We start from the raw sequence: 15,381 nt of genomic DNA on the forward strand, positions 1-15,381 counted from the left end.
CGGGGGTAAAATGTTGCCACAATGGTGATACGTTATATCAAAGGGAACTTTAAAATGTACCTAATTTGGTGGCGCTGCGAGGGTGTTAGATTACCCTTCTAGATTGCCGAGAGGGGAGTTATGTCACGGAAGGGAGTTTGCTACGGTAGCGAGTTTGGCCTTCTCCGCACATACATTCACGTCCCCAGGATACTACCGTCCTCCCAGCATGCTTCGCGCACCAAAAATACGCTCTCTGTCCCAGGGCTGTCTTTGCGAACAAACCGCTATAGTAGCCCTCATGCGGCCAAAAAGTGAATTGCATAAAAGACTCGCACTCGCATATTCAGTGGAACAAGTCAATTTATTACGACGCTGTGAAGGAGCGTGGATTATCCCCCATCAATTCATTTGAATGACAAGCCCCTTTGGGATCCTCACAACAAAAGATGGATTAGGTTCAATAGACTGTTTCACTTGTACGGCTTCCCTTTTGTTTTCCTATTTCCTCATTAGAACAATTAGAGCTGTTTAAATCACAGCACAGCAGAAGCTGAAGAACTCCTGCAGTTTCAATTTTCTGGCTGCCTGCTTCTTCCCAGTGGCTTCTTCTTGTCTGTGACTGTTCTCAATTACGAGATACGCCCATCTCTAGCATTCTTTTTCCTTCACCTAAATTACATTCAATCTAATTTTCTACCATGATTTCTGCAAACCATCCTGGGAGTGATCTCTCATTTTCTAATTCCACAAATTGTTCTCTCTCCATGAACAGGCAGAGACATGATTTTGTTGCCTACGCTGACCTTTTTGGGCATTTTCTAAACCCCATCTGTGTTTTTAGTAGACCCTGGGTCCTAAAATCTCATTTAGTACAGACAAAAATAATCATAGTCACGCAGCTAGCTGATGTCTTGTGCACTTGCATTTCAAATACGCCTTACTATCCTAGAACAGGTAACATAGCATGTTACATCTACTGTATCCAGTGCAAAAAGTAAAGCTGAAACTGAAAGAAGTTGAATGGTCCACACCCAAAGTGACGTTGTCAGACACAACTTTAATTTTCTGCCTTCTCCAAACTTTTGTTTTCCACTCGAATTTACATAATGTTGACAGTACGTTATCAAACTCCAAGATAGATAGGAAAACCCCATTCCCAGACAATACACAAGTAGCCCCTCCCACTCCATACATGGAAGCAGAGGGCCCTGTCCACTATGATTCAACATCCAACCTATTTATAGTAAGCAAACGGTACAGGGATAAAATAGACCACGATGGCATGTCGGTGGCTACAATGAACTACACAACTAAATATACTTGATTAATAATTTATTGCTTAAGTGTGTACCTTTTAATGACATAACTTGGAATTCTTGGCAAGCTTCGAATCATTAGTCACCAACACTAGGGCAGTGTCAGCTATTTTTTGACACAAGAGTAGAGTTTTAACTGGTAGAAATTCGTGGGTGACTTGTTTGCGGGATACTCACCCCTGGTTCGGGTCGTGTTCGGTGTTGTCGAGCCACACACGCACGTACATGGCGTTCCCCTCCCGACACTGGGTGAAGATGTCATCCATATTCTGTCCGATCGCTTTTCCGGTGTCTCAAATTTTCCAATGGCACGCGGAAGTGAGTAGGAATCCTAGACAGTACAACAAGAACGGTTTACCAGGCGTGTGGATGTCAGGAGAGCGTCCTCTGTCCCTTCGGGGGAGTCATGAATCCTTCTCCAAACAATCGGGACCAGAAATAGCAAGGTTCGGGGTCGCCGAATGGTTCCACGTAGCTAAAGAGGGCGATGGAGTTGTTTTGCTCGGCTGGACTTCAAGACCTCCCCGCCGCGGTGGGAGGGCACACACCGTTCTTGACCGCCGAAACTCGTGAAATTCCGCTACGAATGCCTGCTGAAAGCAGCCTCGGATCAGTGTCAACCGTCTCGTTATAGATAGAGGACAGTGACACAGCCGATCGGGACCTCTAGTACAGGAAGTCACTTCGCCGATCGCGTGTATTTACTTCCAGGATATCGGTTGCGCCCACCCACCCAACTCGCCTTCCTAGCCCCAGTGGGTTCCCGTCCGCTCACTCACACGAATTCCTGGTGATCTCACACCTCCCCTTCAGTATCCAAGCAGATCTACAAAATCCCCGAGTGGCACAGACCCTGTGGAAGCTTGCTCCCTCCTCGGGGTGGCGAAACTCCAGCGGGAATTCCTGAAAACGCGGAAATTCCAACGAGCGGCGGGGCAGCAGGCTGACCTCCCGTGTCCGGACGTCCGACTCAGGACTGGCACCGTGTCGCGTCAAATTCATGTTCTGACAGATTTCTGCTCTGAGGCGCTAGGAGGGGTTGTTTGAATGCGTGGATATAGGGTTGCGGTTACGGTCACGGGTCAGTTAGGGTTACAAATTAAATTGGCCAACATTGATAGGTCAATGGAACCCAAAGAAACTTTTTCGTGAGGTTGAGCTTCTACACATTGTCGATAAAGTGTCCCTATAAACTTTAGAAAGTGTTGCAACAAAAATTTGGTAGGGACATAATTTGGCATGACGCCCTGAGCTGCGCACGCCCACTGCGCACCACCTTCCCGCCAGGCCGAGCGAGCAAAATGGCTGCCGCGACTCGCTAGATTCCGTTTTGTCCGTCAACTTGTCTCTTTTGCACTGGTTGTAGAGGCTTTTAGGCTCATCTGTAGAGACAGGTTGGTTATGCACGTTACTGTCATATTTTTGCGTAAAAATGGGACAGGATAGTCGAGGAAGGAGCTTATATGGCGCTTTGGGGTTGCCGGCATTTGGCTGCCCAGTCCCGAAACCTATTCATGCATGTTTGTCCATTTACACCTGTTGACCCCACATATTTTGTCATGTGGCTGTGGACTGGTGATCTATTAAATACCTTAACGGGTGCCGTCTTTTTGTCTGAAGAAATTTTCAAAGCATGCAAAGGTAATTAACCGACGAAATGCTACAATGAATAAGCTTACTGATAAGGGGTCATAAGGTTGTTTGTATTTGAAAACAAAAAGCACGTTTGTTTCAAAAGGTCAATGACCGAGAAGTCAGAGAAGTGTGATCTTGTAATCGGTATCTTAGTCAGAAAAGAATTCGAACAGCAAGGTGACATTTAGTCAATAGTCGTACATCCATAGGTTTATGATACAGCCGAGCACACAGCGTTTCATATGGGACGTGAGAAAAATGTGCCAAAATCTCCCTCAACCCTTGTTTTGTTTTTCTTATGATGAGAATTGTATTTCATGTCACTGGAAAGCTGTTTCATTTGTGGTTACTTTGCTTTTTTTTGCAATGAGCAACATTGCTGAGATTTCCCTGCCATAATCAAACACTGTTGACAGGGAAATTTCGGCACCCTTTATTTCTGCCACTCACTCATATGAGTAATCTTGGTGCTCAATCCATGATTGATACTGATAGCTTTCCAATGATATCTAATACAATAGAATAAAAAAAAAGTAACAACAGTGATATGATCAAGTAGAGTGAAGTTTCCAAAGTTTTTGTGTCATATTTAGTTCAGGTACATTTCACCATTCACCAATATTGACTTTTTGTTGTTGACTGAATTACAGTGAATGTGTTCACGACTGACACATGTAAATTTCTTTCCTTTGCAGTTTTTGCCAAACCCACCCCTGGTAGCAAAGTTAAGAAGTCGCCATGGCATTTAGTGTGATGCCTGTACTGATGCTGGGCTTGGTCCTGGTCGGCCTGTTCGACATCCTGTCCAACTACGAGAGCAACAGGTGCGAGATGACCTACATGTACGAGTACCCAGAGTACCTGCCCGTCCCTCTGAGTGAGAACGTCACCAAGTCGTTCCCGCGGTACAACCTATACCTGTACGCCGAGGGGAGGTATGCAAGGCAATCAACGAACTTCAAGCTGACAGGAGTTCCCGTGTTGTTCATCCCGGGCAACGCCGGTAGCCACAAGCAGGTCAGGTCGCTCGGTTCGGTGGCGCTGAAGAAAGCGCAGCACCTCCGCACTCCGTTCCACTTCAACTACTTTGCCGTGGATCTGAACGAGGAATTGACGGGAATGTTCGGGGCCATACTGTCAGAGCAGACAGAGTTTGTCCATCGATGTATCTTGAAGATCCTCTCAATGTACAGGAAGGCAGAAGCCCCGCCTAAAAGTGTGATTCTAGTCGGTCACTCCGTGGGAGGCATCATAGCCAGGGGTCTTTTCACCCTCCCTGACTTTGACCCCTCTATGGTCAACACCATCATCACTCAAGCTACCCCCCACCAAAGCCCTGTCGTCAATGCAGATCAGTATATGGCAGACTTTTACAACACAGTCAATCAGTTTTGGCAGGATGGAATGAGCAGTGGACGGCTTTCACACGTTACCATAGCCTCCACAGGAGGGGCTCACAGAGACTACCTTGTTCGGGCAGGGCTGACGTCTCTGAAAGGGATCATCCCAGAAACCAATGCTGTCAGTGCTGTGACATCGGCAATACCAAAAGTGTGGCTGTCTACCGACCATCTGGCAATAGTATGGTGTAAACAGTTGGTGCTAGCCACTAAAAGAGCGCTTTTTGACATCATCGACCCAAAGACAAGGCAGGTCACAACGGATGTGAAACACAGGATGCAGGTGTTTCGCCACCATTTTCTCCACCACCCTGGAAGCAAGTCCTTCTCCTTAACATCAGTGCAAAGTGCAATCCCTCCTGGTGATAAGTGGGTCGAGCTTACAGATGAGATATGGGAACTTACAGAGCCTAGAAACAAGGATGTAACAAACTATATGTTCCCCATTGACAAAGAGTCGGGTAGAGATACCTTTGTAGCAGCTACCAATATTGTAGAAGATAGCTGGGTGTACTTGTGTCAAGAAGAGGGGGGGCAGAGGTGTAAAGAGGGGCTTGATATGTCCTCTCGGTCTCAGCTCAGCCCTCCTCTTTACTCAGGTCACAAAGTTGTTCACCTACATCTGGCCAGCTACAGAAGTTTTTCTCACGTTGTTGTGTCTGTACCCAAGTCATCAAAGCCAGTGAAGTTGCAAACACAGTTCTACAATGGTACAGAGAAAGCTCAGGAATTGGAAGTCCCCCACGTCATGTCTTTTACCATACAAAAGGTGGTTGAGGTTGAAGTTCCTAACAACACAATGTTTTACAACATCAGTGTCGTAGGTTTACAAGAAGTTTATCATGCCTTCACAGCCAACTTGATAAGTGATTGTGAGGACAATGACATGACAAAGATGCACATGCACATTCCATGGTTCAAGGAGGACGTTTATAGCGTCTCCCAGGCAAGTGGAGATGGTAAACTTTCGATGCGTTTGCAAAGTGGAAAACTTGTGGATGAGAGCACCAATCCAGAGCTCCGCCTGTACCTGAATCCAAAATGTAACTACAAGGTCCAAGTTTGGGTCAACTTTGTGGAAGTCTTAGGTCAGTTGATAAGATTCCATGGTATTGTTTTACCTGCATTTGCAGTGACCATCATACTGATGGTACTGTCCTACCAGATTAGGACACTTGGTCGTGGACAACCTTGTCCTTCATTTTCTGAAGCGCAGGCAGCCTTCTGTAAACCATACAGAGTTGCCCCTTTGGTCAACCTCTTCTCCTTGTTGATTAGCTACCAAGGTGCACGTCTGATGTACCTGTCTCTCAACATCCCCCTCCCAGACTCGGAAGTCATGAAGGCTCAGGGAACATGGTTTAATGCCATGCCGATCCTTTTCTACTTCTTTGCCAGTGCCATCTGCACAATGGTGTCAGCTGCGCTGTTCGGGGGAGTGACTATGATAGGTCACTGCATGGTCTGGTTTGGGAAGAAACCCGCCGATCCTGAAGAGATGGCGAGGAAAGCTCCCCATCCAGCGGCACTGTTCGTCATCTCTGGCGCCTTTCTGGCCGTAGCTAGCCAGTTTTCGGGAGCACTTGCCTTTGCTCTCGTTCTAGCACTTTACTTCGGTAAAACCTGCCGGTTATATGCCAACACCATCACCCTGAAGAACTGTTTGAACCTGCAGAACGACAAGAAAAAGCCTGGCCCTCTCGCCGATGCAGAAGACACCTTCCACCTCCAGTACACAATTCTGTACTTGATCTGGTTCATGTCGATGCTCTACATGCCTTCTGTCGTTTTCCGGGGAAAGAACTTGAACTTCGAGTACAGGCTACCGGCGGACCCCGCCCTGTACACTGCAGCTGCCATGAGTGCGTGTTTTGCTTTCTTGTATCCTCTGCAGGGATGTAACCTCAGGAAGAGGCGCAGTGTTGTTTGGTTATCCTGGTTTGTGTACATCAGTGCGATATTGGCTTGTATGTTCTGTATGGTAGCCCTCTACAGGACTCCATACTTTATACTTGGGGCTTTTGTAGTGGTTGCTTTCTGTCACAGAATGGTGTAATGGAAGCATCATGAAGCATACGTCATGTCCATATCCGGCCATAAGATGTGCCATATTTCATAAATGAATGTTACACATGTATGTAAAGGATTCGATTTATAATCAAGAGCATTATGCTTTGGTTTGTGAATAAATATATTGTCTCAGTCCAATTATGAATGCTATCTTTTTAGCAGAAGGGGAACACTTTGACAAGATGTAATTTTCATGAATATAAGACAGTCTATATGTGTTAGAACTTATACTTTGATACATTGATTTTTGTTTTATTACTCCAGACTTATCTATAATAGTGGTCTTGTATGCATTGATAATGCAGCATATTAAAATTAGTTGAAAGTAGGTTGACCTCCTCTTGTGTGTGAAGAGGGGCATGACTTTGCAGTAGTTGTGTGCAATGCGTCCTTGCTGCTTGTATGGGACGTAAAGCCAGAGGTCCCCTGTGAGGAGAGCCACACATGAAAGATCCCACAACGTTTGTTGAAAAGAGTAGGAGTCCTTCTCTGTTTGAGTGGATTAAACCTGACAGCATGGTCTTACGCAGCTTGTACCTACTGTGCAAAACTAGTGTGTTATGCCTACAGGCGGGTAACTGGTTATGTAAAACGAACAAACAAAAAACCCAATTGCTGCTATTTTGTTATTTGTTGGACAGTTTTCAACTATGTCTCTTAACAATTTTTGGGGACCAAGAAAATGTGTTTCTTAAAAGAATGTTCACATTATAGAGTGTAATGAAGAAAGAGTTTTAAGACAAATTCTTCTCAAATTTAGACATAATGTTCAGTGCATCTTGAAGGTGCCCATGAAGTATGGTTTCCACCAAAATCTAAGATGTAATTTTTATGGAAGCATTTCACATAGTCTATTCTAGTGGGATGTCACTAGAAATAACAACAGTTTTTATAATAGTCTGGATATGTGCTATATGGCAATAGGTCCTATGTTTAGTGCAATATTTCTTCTATAAGCAATCCTGGATATGCACAACTTGGTCACAGTCATGTGCAGTATGAATGCACACAGGAACGAGTAACAAACTTGAAAGCAGTGGTGCTACAGATGTTTTCAAAACGCTGTGTTAGTTGGAAGAAATATGTTGCTGCTTGTGTTGTTGTGATCAATGGTTTTGATACAAAATTTTTTCTATGTACATGTATGGACAGAATAAAAGGAACATGTGCAACTGAAGTTACTTGTATTGTTACATGTTTTGAGTGTGATTGTCTATCAGTAAAGTTACTTTCACTTTGAAACTGAAACATATGTATGAAACAATTGTCATGACTTTTTGAAATAGTTTTTTGGACTTTTGAAATCAACCATAACAGGTAACGTTGAGAGGGAAGAGACTTAGCAGATGTCATTGTCCAAAAAAGTTCACAAGATTTGCAAAACTATAGAAAAATCTAGCCTAGAAAAAAATGATGCTAACTTTTTCACACACCAACACACGTAATAAACTTCTCTTACAAGTCTCCCTATGAACATTTATGTCAGAAACACCCCCATCTTCTTAGTGCGCTCTTCCAACATGGCGACGGTTTGGTTGCTGGTAGCTCTTCTCGTCCCGTTTGCCTTCTTCGATGTCTGGTACTTCCTCAACGGTTTCATCACGTGGATGGTCGCAAAGTTACAGAAAACAATACGGAAGAAAGGCGTATTGGAGGACGTAGTTACCTATGGTAAGCTCTTACTTCTCCGTTTTTGTCGTTTACCGGCCACGCCCCCCTCCCACTAATTTGTTGCCAAAGGTCATACCGGTATATGTAGTCTGTCAGATCAAGGAGTAAAACCTCCTTGGTCAGATATCATGCAGATCTGATGGTCAAAACGAAGTCTTCCATGCAGATTTATTGAACTGTTGTTATGTTAAGTGCTGACAGATATTTACATAGCTTTACATAAAGCATTCTTAAAAGTGCCTAAGCCCTTTCACAATCCTGGTTAATTTAATAGTTATTCTTCAAGCAGAGGCTTCGATCGAGAGGGGTAGTTCTGTCCGGGATTTCTAACGTCCCTCTCCTGGACGTTAGAAATCCCGGACAGAACTACCCCTCTCGATCGAAGCCTCTGCTTGAAGAATAGTTAATAGTAACGTTATCAGGATCTATCAGATCATAAACCTAACGCGTTAACACATAATCTTAAACTTTGGAAACTTTTTTTTCGGGTGATCATCTCCAATGTAAACAGTAACGTTAACGAAGATTCCAATTGTATATAACACAATTGATAAAGTAACAACTGAGATCTGATCAGTTGGAGTCAAGTTTCCAAACTCTGTCAGGTTAAATCAGGTAACGTTACTTGTCAAGTCACGAATATTGACTTTTTGTTGTTATTAGCTCTGGGAATGAGGGTGACACCTCTGACTGGAGGTAATGTTTTGGTTGTGTATGTGTGTTTGCATCTATACTATAACTCTAGATCCCTTACGACTTTAGTTCTGTGGGTATTTATTGAGGTCCAGAAGACACCTGGTGAATTTTGGCCCCCTTGCAGCTTTTTCAGGTATGGCAGCATTACAGACTGCCAACATCTTGTTGACTTAGCATTTGTTTGTGCAGATGAAGCATTCACTGATTTGTGTCTTTTTTGTCTGCACTTTTACAGGCCTGGTTACTACCACTGATCTGGACTTCATGTGTCACAAGAACAACGCTCGCTTCTCGCGCAAGTGTGACTTTGGCCGTTTCATGCTATGGGAGTCCACGGGAATCTGGGATAGCGTACGGAAGTTGGGAGGTTCGGCAGTTTTGGGGGCTTCCACCGTCCGCTTCCGCAGATCACTGCAGTTCCTGGAACCTTTCAGAGTCAGATCTAAGGCAAGAACTGTGAAGAGTTTTTCCAGCAAAAGCACCATAAAAAAACAAGGGCCTGCTCAATATGGTCGAGGGAAATTTTGGTACCGTTTTCTCAAAACCAGCTCACATATGGCTGGCTCGACCGCCATAGCCTGTGGGGTACCGTTGTAAAGGGTATTAGATTAGATGTAACATTTGCTGCTACTGACTTGATGTATGTTTGTTATTGTCTAAAGCACTTCCAGACACTTCCCAACATCCTTATAACTTTAGAACTCCCTACTGCCTAACTCGGTAACCAATAGGGACTTGGGTGGCAAACAGCTACTTCAAAGTGCTAAAGGTTAAAAGATGTTGTATTTTCCACAGGTTTTATGCTGGGACAACAAGGCCTTCTATGTGGAGCAGCGACTGGAGTCCCTCAGAGACAACTTCATCTGTGCAATAGTGTACTGCAAGCAGACCATGATACGTGTCAGTCCAGCCAAGGTGGTAGAGGCCACGTGTGGGGAGCCCATGGCCAGCCCTGAGTTTCCATCCGAGATCACCGCGTGGATCGAAATGAACAACATCTCCAGCGAAAACCTCCGCAAAAGTCTGTGACATGCCACGTGGGTTAGACGGAGTATACCATGAGCTCAGGCTGAAACCAGTTGTCCATATTTGCCACCAGTCATTCACATCTTTCTCTTCTATTTCAATGAATTACATAGACCAAAGAAGCTTTTGCTTATTGCCTGTGTCTAGCATGTATCACTTAATATGTCATACTTGGGCCGCGAAAACGTTAGATACGGGTGTTCCGGACCGTGTGATAATTTTCCGTATCACACAGGCTTCCATAGAATATTTAGAATGCATTTCAGCGCGCTGGTTGCGCTGCCGTCCAAAATTCAAATACCGGATTTGGAAGTTGGAATCAATGTTGCTACAGTTTTTTGTTCGAGGACACAAAACTCCCTCAACTTCTGGCGCATTCCGCATTGAAATGTGTGTTTTCTCTGGTGATTGTATTCTATATTTAACCTAGAGGGAGTCTGCACTTATCAGTTATGGACTACATTGTATTTGGTATCTCAGGGGCTTTGTTTTGAACTCAGGGCAAGAGGTGGATGTGACATGAAACTCATTGTCAGGTTGTTGGACGAGGTAAAGCAAAAATAGGTACATTCATTGTTACACTAGTAAATACATGTACACTGACAAATGGGTGAAAGAAATTGGTGAACAAATAACTAGCTTCCACTGTAGCGGATTAGATGAAATCGAGGTGAGGCTGGAAAGAAAAGGTTGTAACAACTAACAAGTCAACAATAAAAGCTTCCGAGTCTGCAAGCTTTGCAAAATAAGTGACGGTATAGTAATTTTATGTAGAAGCCATATCATGCCATGATGATTTATAACTAGTAGATATGATGTGGTAATATTTCAGATGATGGGGAACTTACATTTGGCTTGCTCCATCCTTATTGACTGGCAGCACTTGTGGTGTACTTGGTCTAATCCACATTTTCATTTCTTTACATTCTATTCATTTCACCAGAAAGTGCATGTCGCTCTTTGGCGTTTTTCAAAGATTCCTGCTCTGGGGGGAGAACCCCAACATAAAATAACAGAACATAACATTGTATGATGATTACAAAAGGTCAACTAAAATGAATACATTCATAAATCAATCATAAATAACTAGTATTACAAATAAATCAAGATAGCTTCGTATAACAGTAAAAAATTAAAGGTTTGTCCAGAAACCACACAACATTGTCATTATGACAGGATTTTGTCATTATATTAAAAATTGTATCAGTCTGCACAAAGAACAACAGCTCAGGAGTATGTTTGGGCCAGAAAGGGATATGAAAACATGATACATGTTACAATAAAATGTTGACAGAAGAAAGCCAATTATTCTCTTTGTCATGTTTCAACTTTAAAATAGACTGCGGCAATACTGCTGTCAAAACAATATAAAACTCTTTTTTCACACGCACACACAGATTATTCTTTTCTTATGTACGCAGAGAAATAGTCAAAAATGTGATTCCAATGTACATAGTCAAAGATCCCTGAATGAACATTAATGTGTGAAACACTCTAATAACTGAGGTTTATGTGAACTAGATTACTTTATAAGCACAAAATGTACATATACTGGAGTGGGTATGAATTACTGGTGGTGAGCCGTAAGTCTGATGTAGATATAACGCTCTTGAAGTCACAATTCGAATGTACTAGTACATGTATATGCATAATATGGTTCATGCGATGGTCTGGTTATTACAAGGAAAACAGTGATTCACAATATATACATGCCCCAGTGTTGCTGGATGCTTAAACACATGATATAACAAAAGATACAAAAAGTAATGCTGCAGTACCAAGGTCACATACTAGGTGGCCCAAAATCGACCTTCACCTTTGTCTTCCCAACACCTACCCACATACCAAAGGCCATTACAATCCATTCAGATGTTCTAGAGTCATGCTTGCGGAAACACAAACCAACACACAGACAGTGTCACACCCAAAACTATATCTCCATTTTTCATGGAGATAACTACCATAAGCTAGGAATACAACTATCCAGAGCTATCGTGACAAGCGACGAGACTGCAACTCCGAGATCCAACTTCAAGCGACGCGCGCATATTTTATCTAGAATCCCTTAACCAATCGCGCTGCTGTCACCAGGCTATTGGTCACCAGCTACCTTCACTCCAAAAGATCATCATCGGATCCTGCCTAATCAACATATGGTAATTATATATTCATGAATTGATTGATTACCTATTCGTTACAACAGTGTACTCTTCCAACATGGCAACGGTTTGGTTGCTGGTAGCTCTTCTCGCCCCGTTTGCCTTCTTCGATGTCTGGTACTTCCTCAACGGTTTCATCACGTGGATGGTCGCAAGGTTACAGAAAACAATACGGAAGAAAGGCGTATTGGAGGACGTAGTTACCTATGGTAAGCTCCCCCCCTTATATAATATGTTGATAAATGACATATCTGATGGTCGGAACGATATGATTTTCTGCCTTGTGGCTGTCCTGTTACCAACGAATATTCCTATTGCTTAACATGAAACAAAAAATATAACCTTCTGCCTACGGTGAAGGCAATAATGAAGCTGGTTTCTTCAACTTAAAGCGCCTTCAGTAACATGGTTCAGATCTGAACTTAGCAAAAAGTTTGGGAACTTGATTTCGGTTGATCATACATGTACCTCCATTGGTACGTAATCAATTATATTGTTTTGTGTATCATTGGAAAGCTTCACTTATTGAAACCCCTGTACAAATCATGAATGGTACTCCGTATGCTATGATCGTACATCCATGGCATGGGTCGAGCACCATGCACCAGGGCTGCATTCGTGTGCAGATCGTGAGAAGAAAAAAACGGAATTTCCCGACTATATCGTTTGTGTCCCCTGTTTTCTTATGATGAGCACTGTCTTTTAAACTGATACCCTGTTTAGTTACTTATGTTGTCTTTATTAGTTTATACAGGGTAGGCGCGCTCAGTGCTAAACACACTGCTTTACAGGCGTGCGCTGTACAGAATAACATACACGGCTGAATAATGTAACATAAAGAAGGGAATAAGATAAACCAATGAGCAAAAAACATCCCAAAATTATAAAAAAGATAAATACACAACCGAGTGTCAATCAGAATCATATACCGTAGACCAAAGTCTGTGTGGCAGACCGGGTCAAGAGGTAAGCAGTGATGTTTAGCTTCTTGAGAGATAGGCCAGACGTGGCCACTCTAACTGTTGCAGGCAAATCATTCATGCAAATGCACCCCTGTACGTAAATGTTCTACGGCCGGACTTTAGTATGACTTTAGGAAGTTGTAAGTTTGAATTATGCCTTGTTGCATAGGTGTAATTTGTAATGATTACGCTTTTGTGGGATAACAACAATGATTTCGTGGGTGAGTTGTCGACAAATGCTAAGCCTTCCCTGCTGCCAATATCCAAAATTTCGGTACTTTCATTTTCTTGACTCGCTTACACGTGTTACATGAGTAACGCTACGGTCACATTTCCAAACCGGCGCCCAGACGTTGGGCAGTTTGTGGGAACGAAAGGTATGATATAAAAGACATCAAAACATACAAAACATATAAAAATGTTCCTGAGCATAATCTGCGTATATCTATTATGATATGCTAGAACACTTTTATTCTTTGTTCCCGCAAGCAGCCCGGCCGGGTCCCGGTTTGGAAATGTGACCATAGCCTGACGCTGGTGCTCGATCCATGAATGCACGATTGTTGCAGGTGACGCGTACCATTGTAAAGGGTAATGATAGTAACCAGTATCAAGATATTGAACTGAAAGAGTAACAACTAAGAAATGATCAACTGAAGTCAAGTTTTCAAACTTCTTGAGTTAGGTTTACATCAGGTTACACGTTACTTAGAAACTGCTAGCCATAAATGCACCAATATTGCCATTTTATTATTGACTTAGCATCTGTTTGTGCCAATGAGATATCAACTCTTTTGTCCGCATTTCTCCAGGCCTGGTAACCACCACTGATCTGGGCTTCGCGTTTTACAAGAACAACGCTCGCTTCTCGCGCAAGTGTGACTTTGCCCGTTTCCAGCTGTCTGAGTCCACAGGAATCTGGGACAGCCTAGCGAAGTTGGGAGGTGTGGCGGTATTAGGAGCATCAACCATCCGCTTCCGCAGATCACTACAGTTTCTGGAACCTTTCCGAGTCAGATCTAAGGCAAGAGTTTACAGAAATTACCCATGCAATGGCAGCCTCTCTAGTGCTGAATTGGTGCAGGGTTTACAATCACATAATACACATGGGCAACCGATGCATATTTGATCCACACGTGCACTTTTTTGGAACTGTCACAAGGGTCTGGGCGGCTGCCATTCGGCGCCACTAGGTAACCTCAATGCGACCTTCCCCAACCAAAGTCAGGTACCCGTTTACATCTGGGTGGAGTGAGGAACGTCATGTTAAGTGCCTTTCCCAAGGGCACGACATCGGGGCATATCAGTGGTTTCGAACCTCTCGGTTGCGCCACACGATGCCACAGAGTTGTGAACATTGTTCTGGTTCCCCTTAGAACACACTGACTTGATTGTACGTAAGACATCTGCGGACACTCAATGCCCCCCCCCCCCAAGAAAAGTTAAGAAGTTTACAACCGTAACTGTAATTGTAAAGAGAAGCAGCCAAAGTTGCAAATATATGCCATATATTGCAGAAGAACATCGGAAAACGGATAGTTATGTCGTAGACTGCCAAAGTCGATTTCAAAGAAGACATGAAAGCATAATCATATACAAATGGGGAATCATTTCGAAAGGACATATGGTCGAAGGAAATTTTGGGCTTTTTTTTCCCAAGCCTCAAACCAACCAATTGTCTTTTCCACAGGTTTTATGTTGGGACGACAAGGCTTTCTATGTGGAGCAGCGACTGGAGTCCCTAAGAGACAACTTCATCTGTGCAATAGTCTACTGTAAAGAGACCGTGCTTCGCACCAGTCCAGCCAAGGTGGTGGAGACCATGTGTGGGGAGCCCATGGCCAGCCCTGAGTTTCCATCCGAGATCACCACGTGGATCGAAATGAACAACATCTCCAGCGAAAACCTCCGCAAAAGTCTGTGACATGCCACGTGGGTTAGACGGAGTATACTGTAATTCACTTTATCTTCACGGTAGCTGTGTAAGGAAAATGCTTTTTCACTGAAGTTTAACTTCATTAATTGTGGCAGCAAGTGATTTACAGAACAGATGTGTGAAGGAATCATAGATAATTACAACAGGTTTTTCACGGTGATGATAAGTTCATGGTACAGAGGTGACCGTGAAAACAGTGAACATAAAGTTACAGTAAAAGAAACAAGAATTACAGTATCATGAAGTTGAACCCATGAGCTCGGGGAAACTAGCCGGCAAGCAATAAAAAAATGTAATAAGAAAATGGTAACTTAGAATAAAACAGTCGTAAGGAGTCTGCAACGGAGGCTAGGGTGAAACCAGTTGTTGTCAATATTTTCCATTAGTCCTTCACATCGTCCTCTTTTAATCTACTTGAATAAATTCTAGACAAAAGAGTTTTCTGCTTATTAGCTGTGTCTTTGCCTAGCATGCATCACTTAGTAAGCTAGTTCGAGTCTGCACCTATTGACTTGCTACGTAATTATG

The 15,381-nt window shown here is 43.3% G+C and overlaps 4 protein-coding genes across 5 annotated transcripts in view; 3 read left to right on the plus strand and 1 right to left on the minus strand.

The window, feature by feature from the left end:
- Positions 1 to 2,306, minus strand: part of LOC136436303 (integrin-linked protein kinase-like) — a 30,849-nt gene extending 28,543 nt beyond the window's left edge. Inside the window, exon 1 of one of the 2 annotated variants that reach the window (XM_066430156.1) lies at positions 1,476 to 2,303. In XM_066430156.1, the coding sequence (XP_066286253.1) occupies positions 1,476 to 1,564 (89 nt within the window). In that variant the 5' untranslated portion in view covers positions 1,565 to 2,303. Of the gene's footprint in view, positions 1 to 1,475 lie in introns of both variants that reach the window. The other variant, XM_066430157.1, reaches the window with a different exon arrangement.
- Positions 2,307 to 2,555: 249 nt separating this feature from the next.
- LOC136436300 (GPI inositol-deacylase-like) lies at positions 2,556 to 6,541 on the plus strand. Its single transcript, XM_066430154.1, has 2 exons — positions 2,556 to 2,692; positions 3,629 to 6,541. The coding sequence occupies exon 2, from the start codon at positions 3,672 to 3,674 to the stop codon at positions 6,387 to 6,389; it is 2,718 nt and encodes a 905-aa protein (XP_066286251.1). The 5' UTR covers positions 2,556 to 2,692; positions 3,629 to 3,671; the 3' UTR covers positions 6,390 to 6,541.
- A 1,382-nt stretch (positions 6,542 to 7,923) lies between these two features.
- LOC136437219 (protein THEM6-like) lies at positions 7,924 to 11,101 on the plus strand. The gene is made up of 3 exons (XM_066431699.1): positions 7,924 to 8,074; positions 9,006 to 9,217; positions 9,566 to 11,101. The coding sequence occupies exons 1-3, from the start codon at positions 7,924 to 7,926 to the stop codon at positions 9,797 to 9,799; spliced, it is 597 nt and encodes a 198-aa protein (XP_066287796.1). The 3' UTR covers positions 9,800 to 11,101.
- A 721-nt stretch (positions 11,102 to 11,822) lies between these two features.
- Positions 11,823 to 15,290, plus strand: LOC136436307 (protein THEM6-like). Its single transcript, XM_066430165.1, has 3 exons — positions 11,823 to 12,164; positions 13,730 to 13,941; positions 14,608 to 15,290. The coding sequence occupies exons 1-3, from the start codon at positions 12,014 to 12,016 to the stop codon at positions 14,839 to 14,841; spliced, it is 597 nt and encodes a 198-aa protein (XP_066286262.1). The 5' UTR covers positions 11,823 to 12,013; the 3' UTR covers positions 14,842 to 15,290.
- The last annotated feature ends 91 nt before the right edge of the window (positions 15,291 to 15,381 follow it).

Source organism: Branchiostoma lanceolatum, chromosome 6 (assembly GCF_035083965.1).
Source record: "Branchiostoma lanceolatum isolate klBraLanc5 chromosome 6, klBraLanc5.hap2, whole genome shotgun sequence".
In the NCBI taxonomy this organism is placed as follows: Eukaryota; Metazoa; Chordata; class Leptocardii; order Amphioxiformes; family Branchiostomatidae; genus Branchiostoma; species Branchiostoma lanceolatum.

Excerpts from the sequence above, each read along its gene's own strand:
- LOC136436300 (XM_066430154.1), top strand. The coding sequence starts at position 3,672 with ATGGCATTTAGTGTGATGCCTGTACTGATGCTGGGCTTGGTCCTGGTC.
- LOC136436307 (XM_066430165.1), top strand. The coding sequence starts at position 12,014 with ATGGCAACGGTTTGGTTGCTGGTAGCTCTTCTCGCCCCGTTTGCCTTC. Across the intron at positions 12,165-13,729 it reads GGAGGACGTAGTTACCTATG|GCCTGGTAACCACCACTGAT; the intron begins GTAAGCTCCCCC and ends GCATTTCTCCAG. Across the intron at positions 13,942-14,607 it reads CTTTCCGAGTCAGATCTAAG|GTTTTATGTTGGGACGACAA; the intron begins GCAAGAGTTTAC and ends TCTTTTCCACAG.
- LOC136437219 (XM_066431699.1), top strand. The coding sequence starts at position 7,924 with ATGGCGACGGTTTGGTTGCTGGTAGCTCTTCTCGTCCCGTTTGCCTTC. Across the intron at positions 8,075-9,005 it reads GGAGGACGTAGTTACCTATG|GCCTGGTTACTACCACTGAT; the intron begins GTAAGCTCTTAC and ends GCACTTTTACAG. Across the intron at positions 9,218-9,565 it reads CTTTCAGAGTCAGATCTAAG|GTTTTATGCTGGGACAACAA; the intron begins GCAAGAACTGTG and ends TATTTTCCACAG.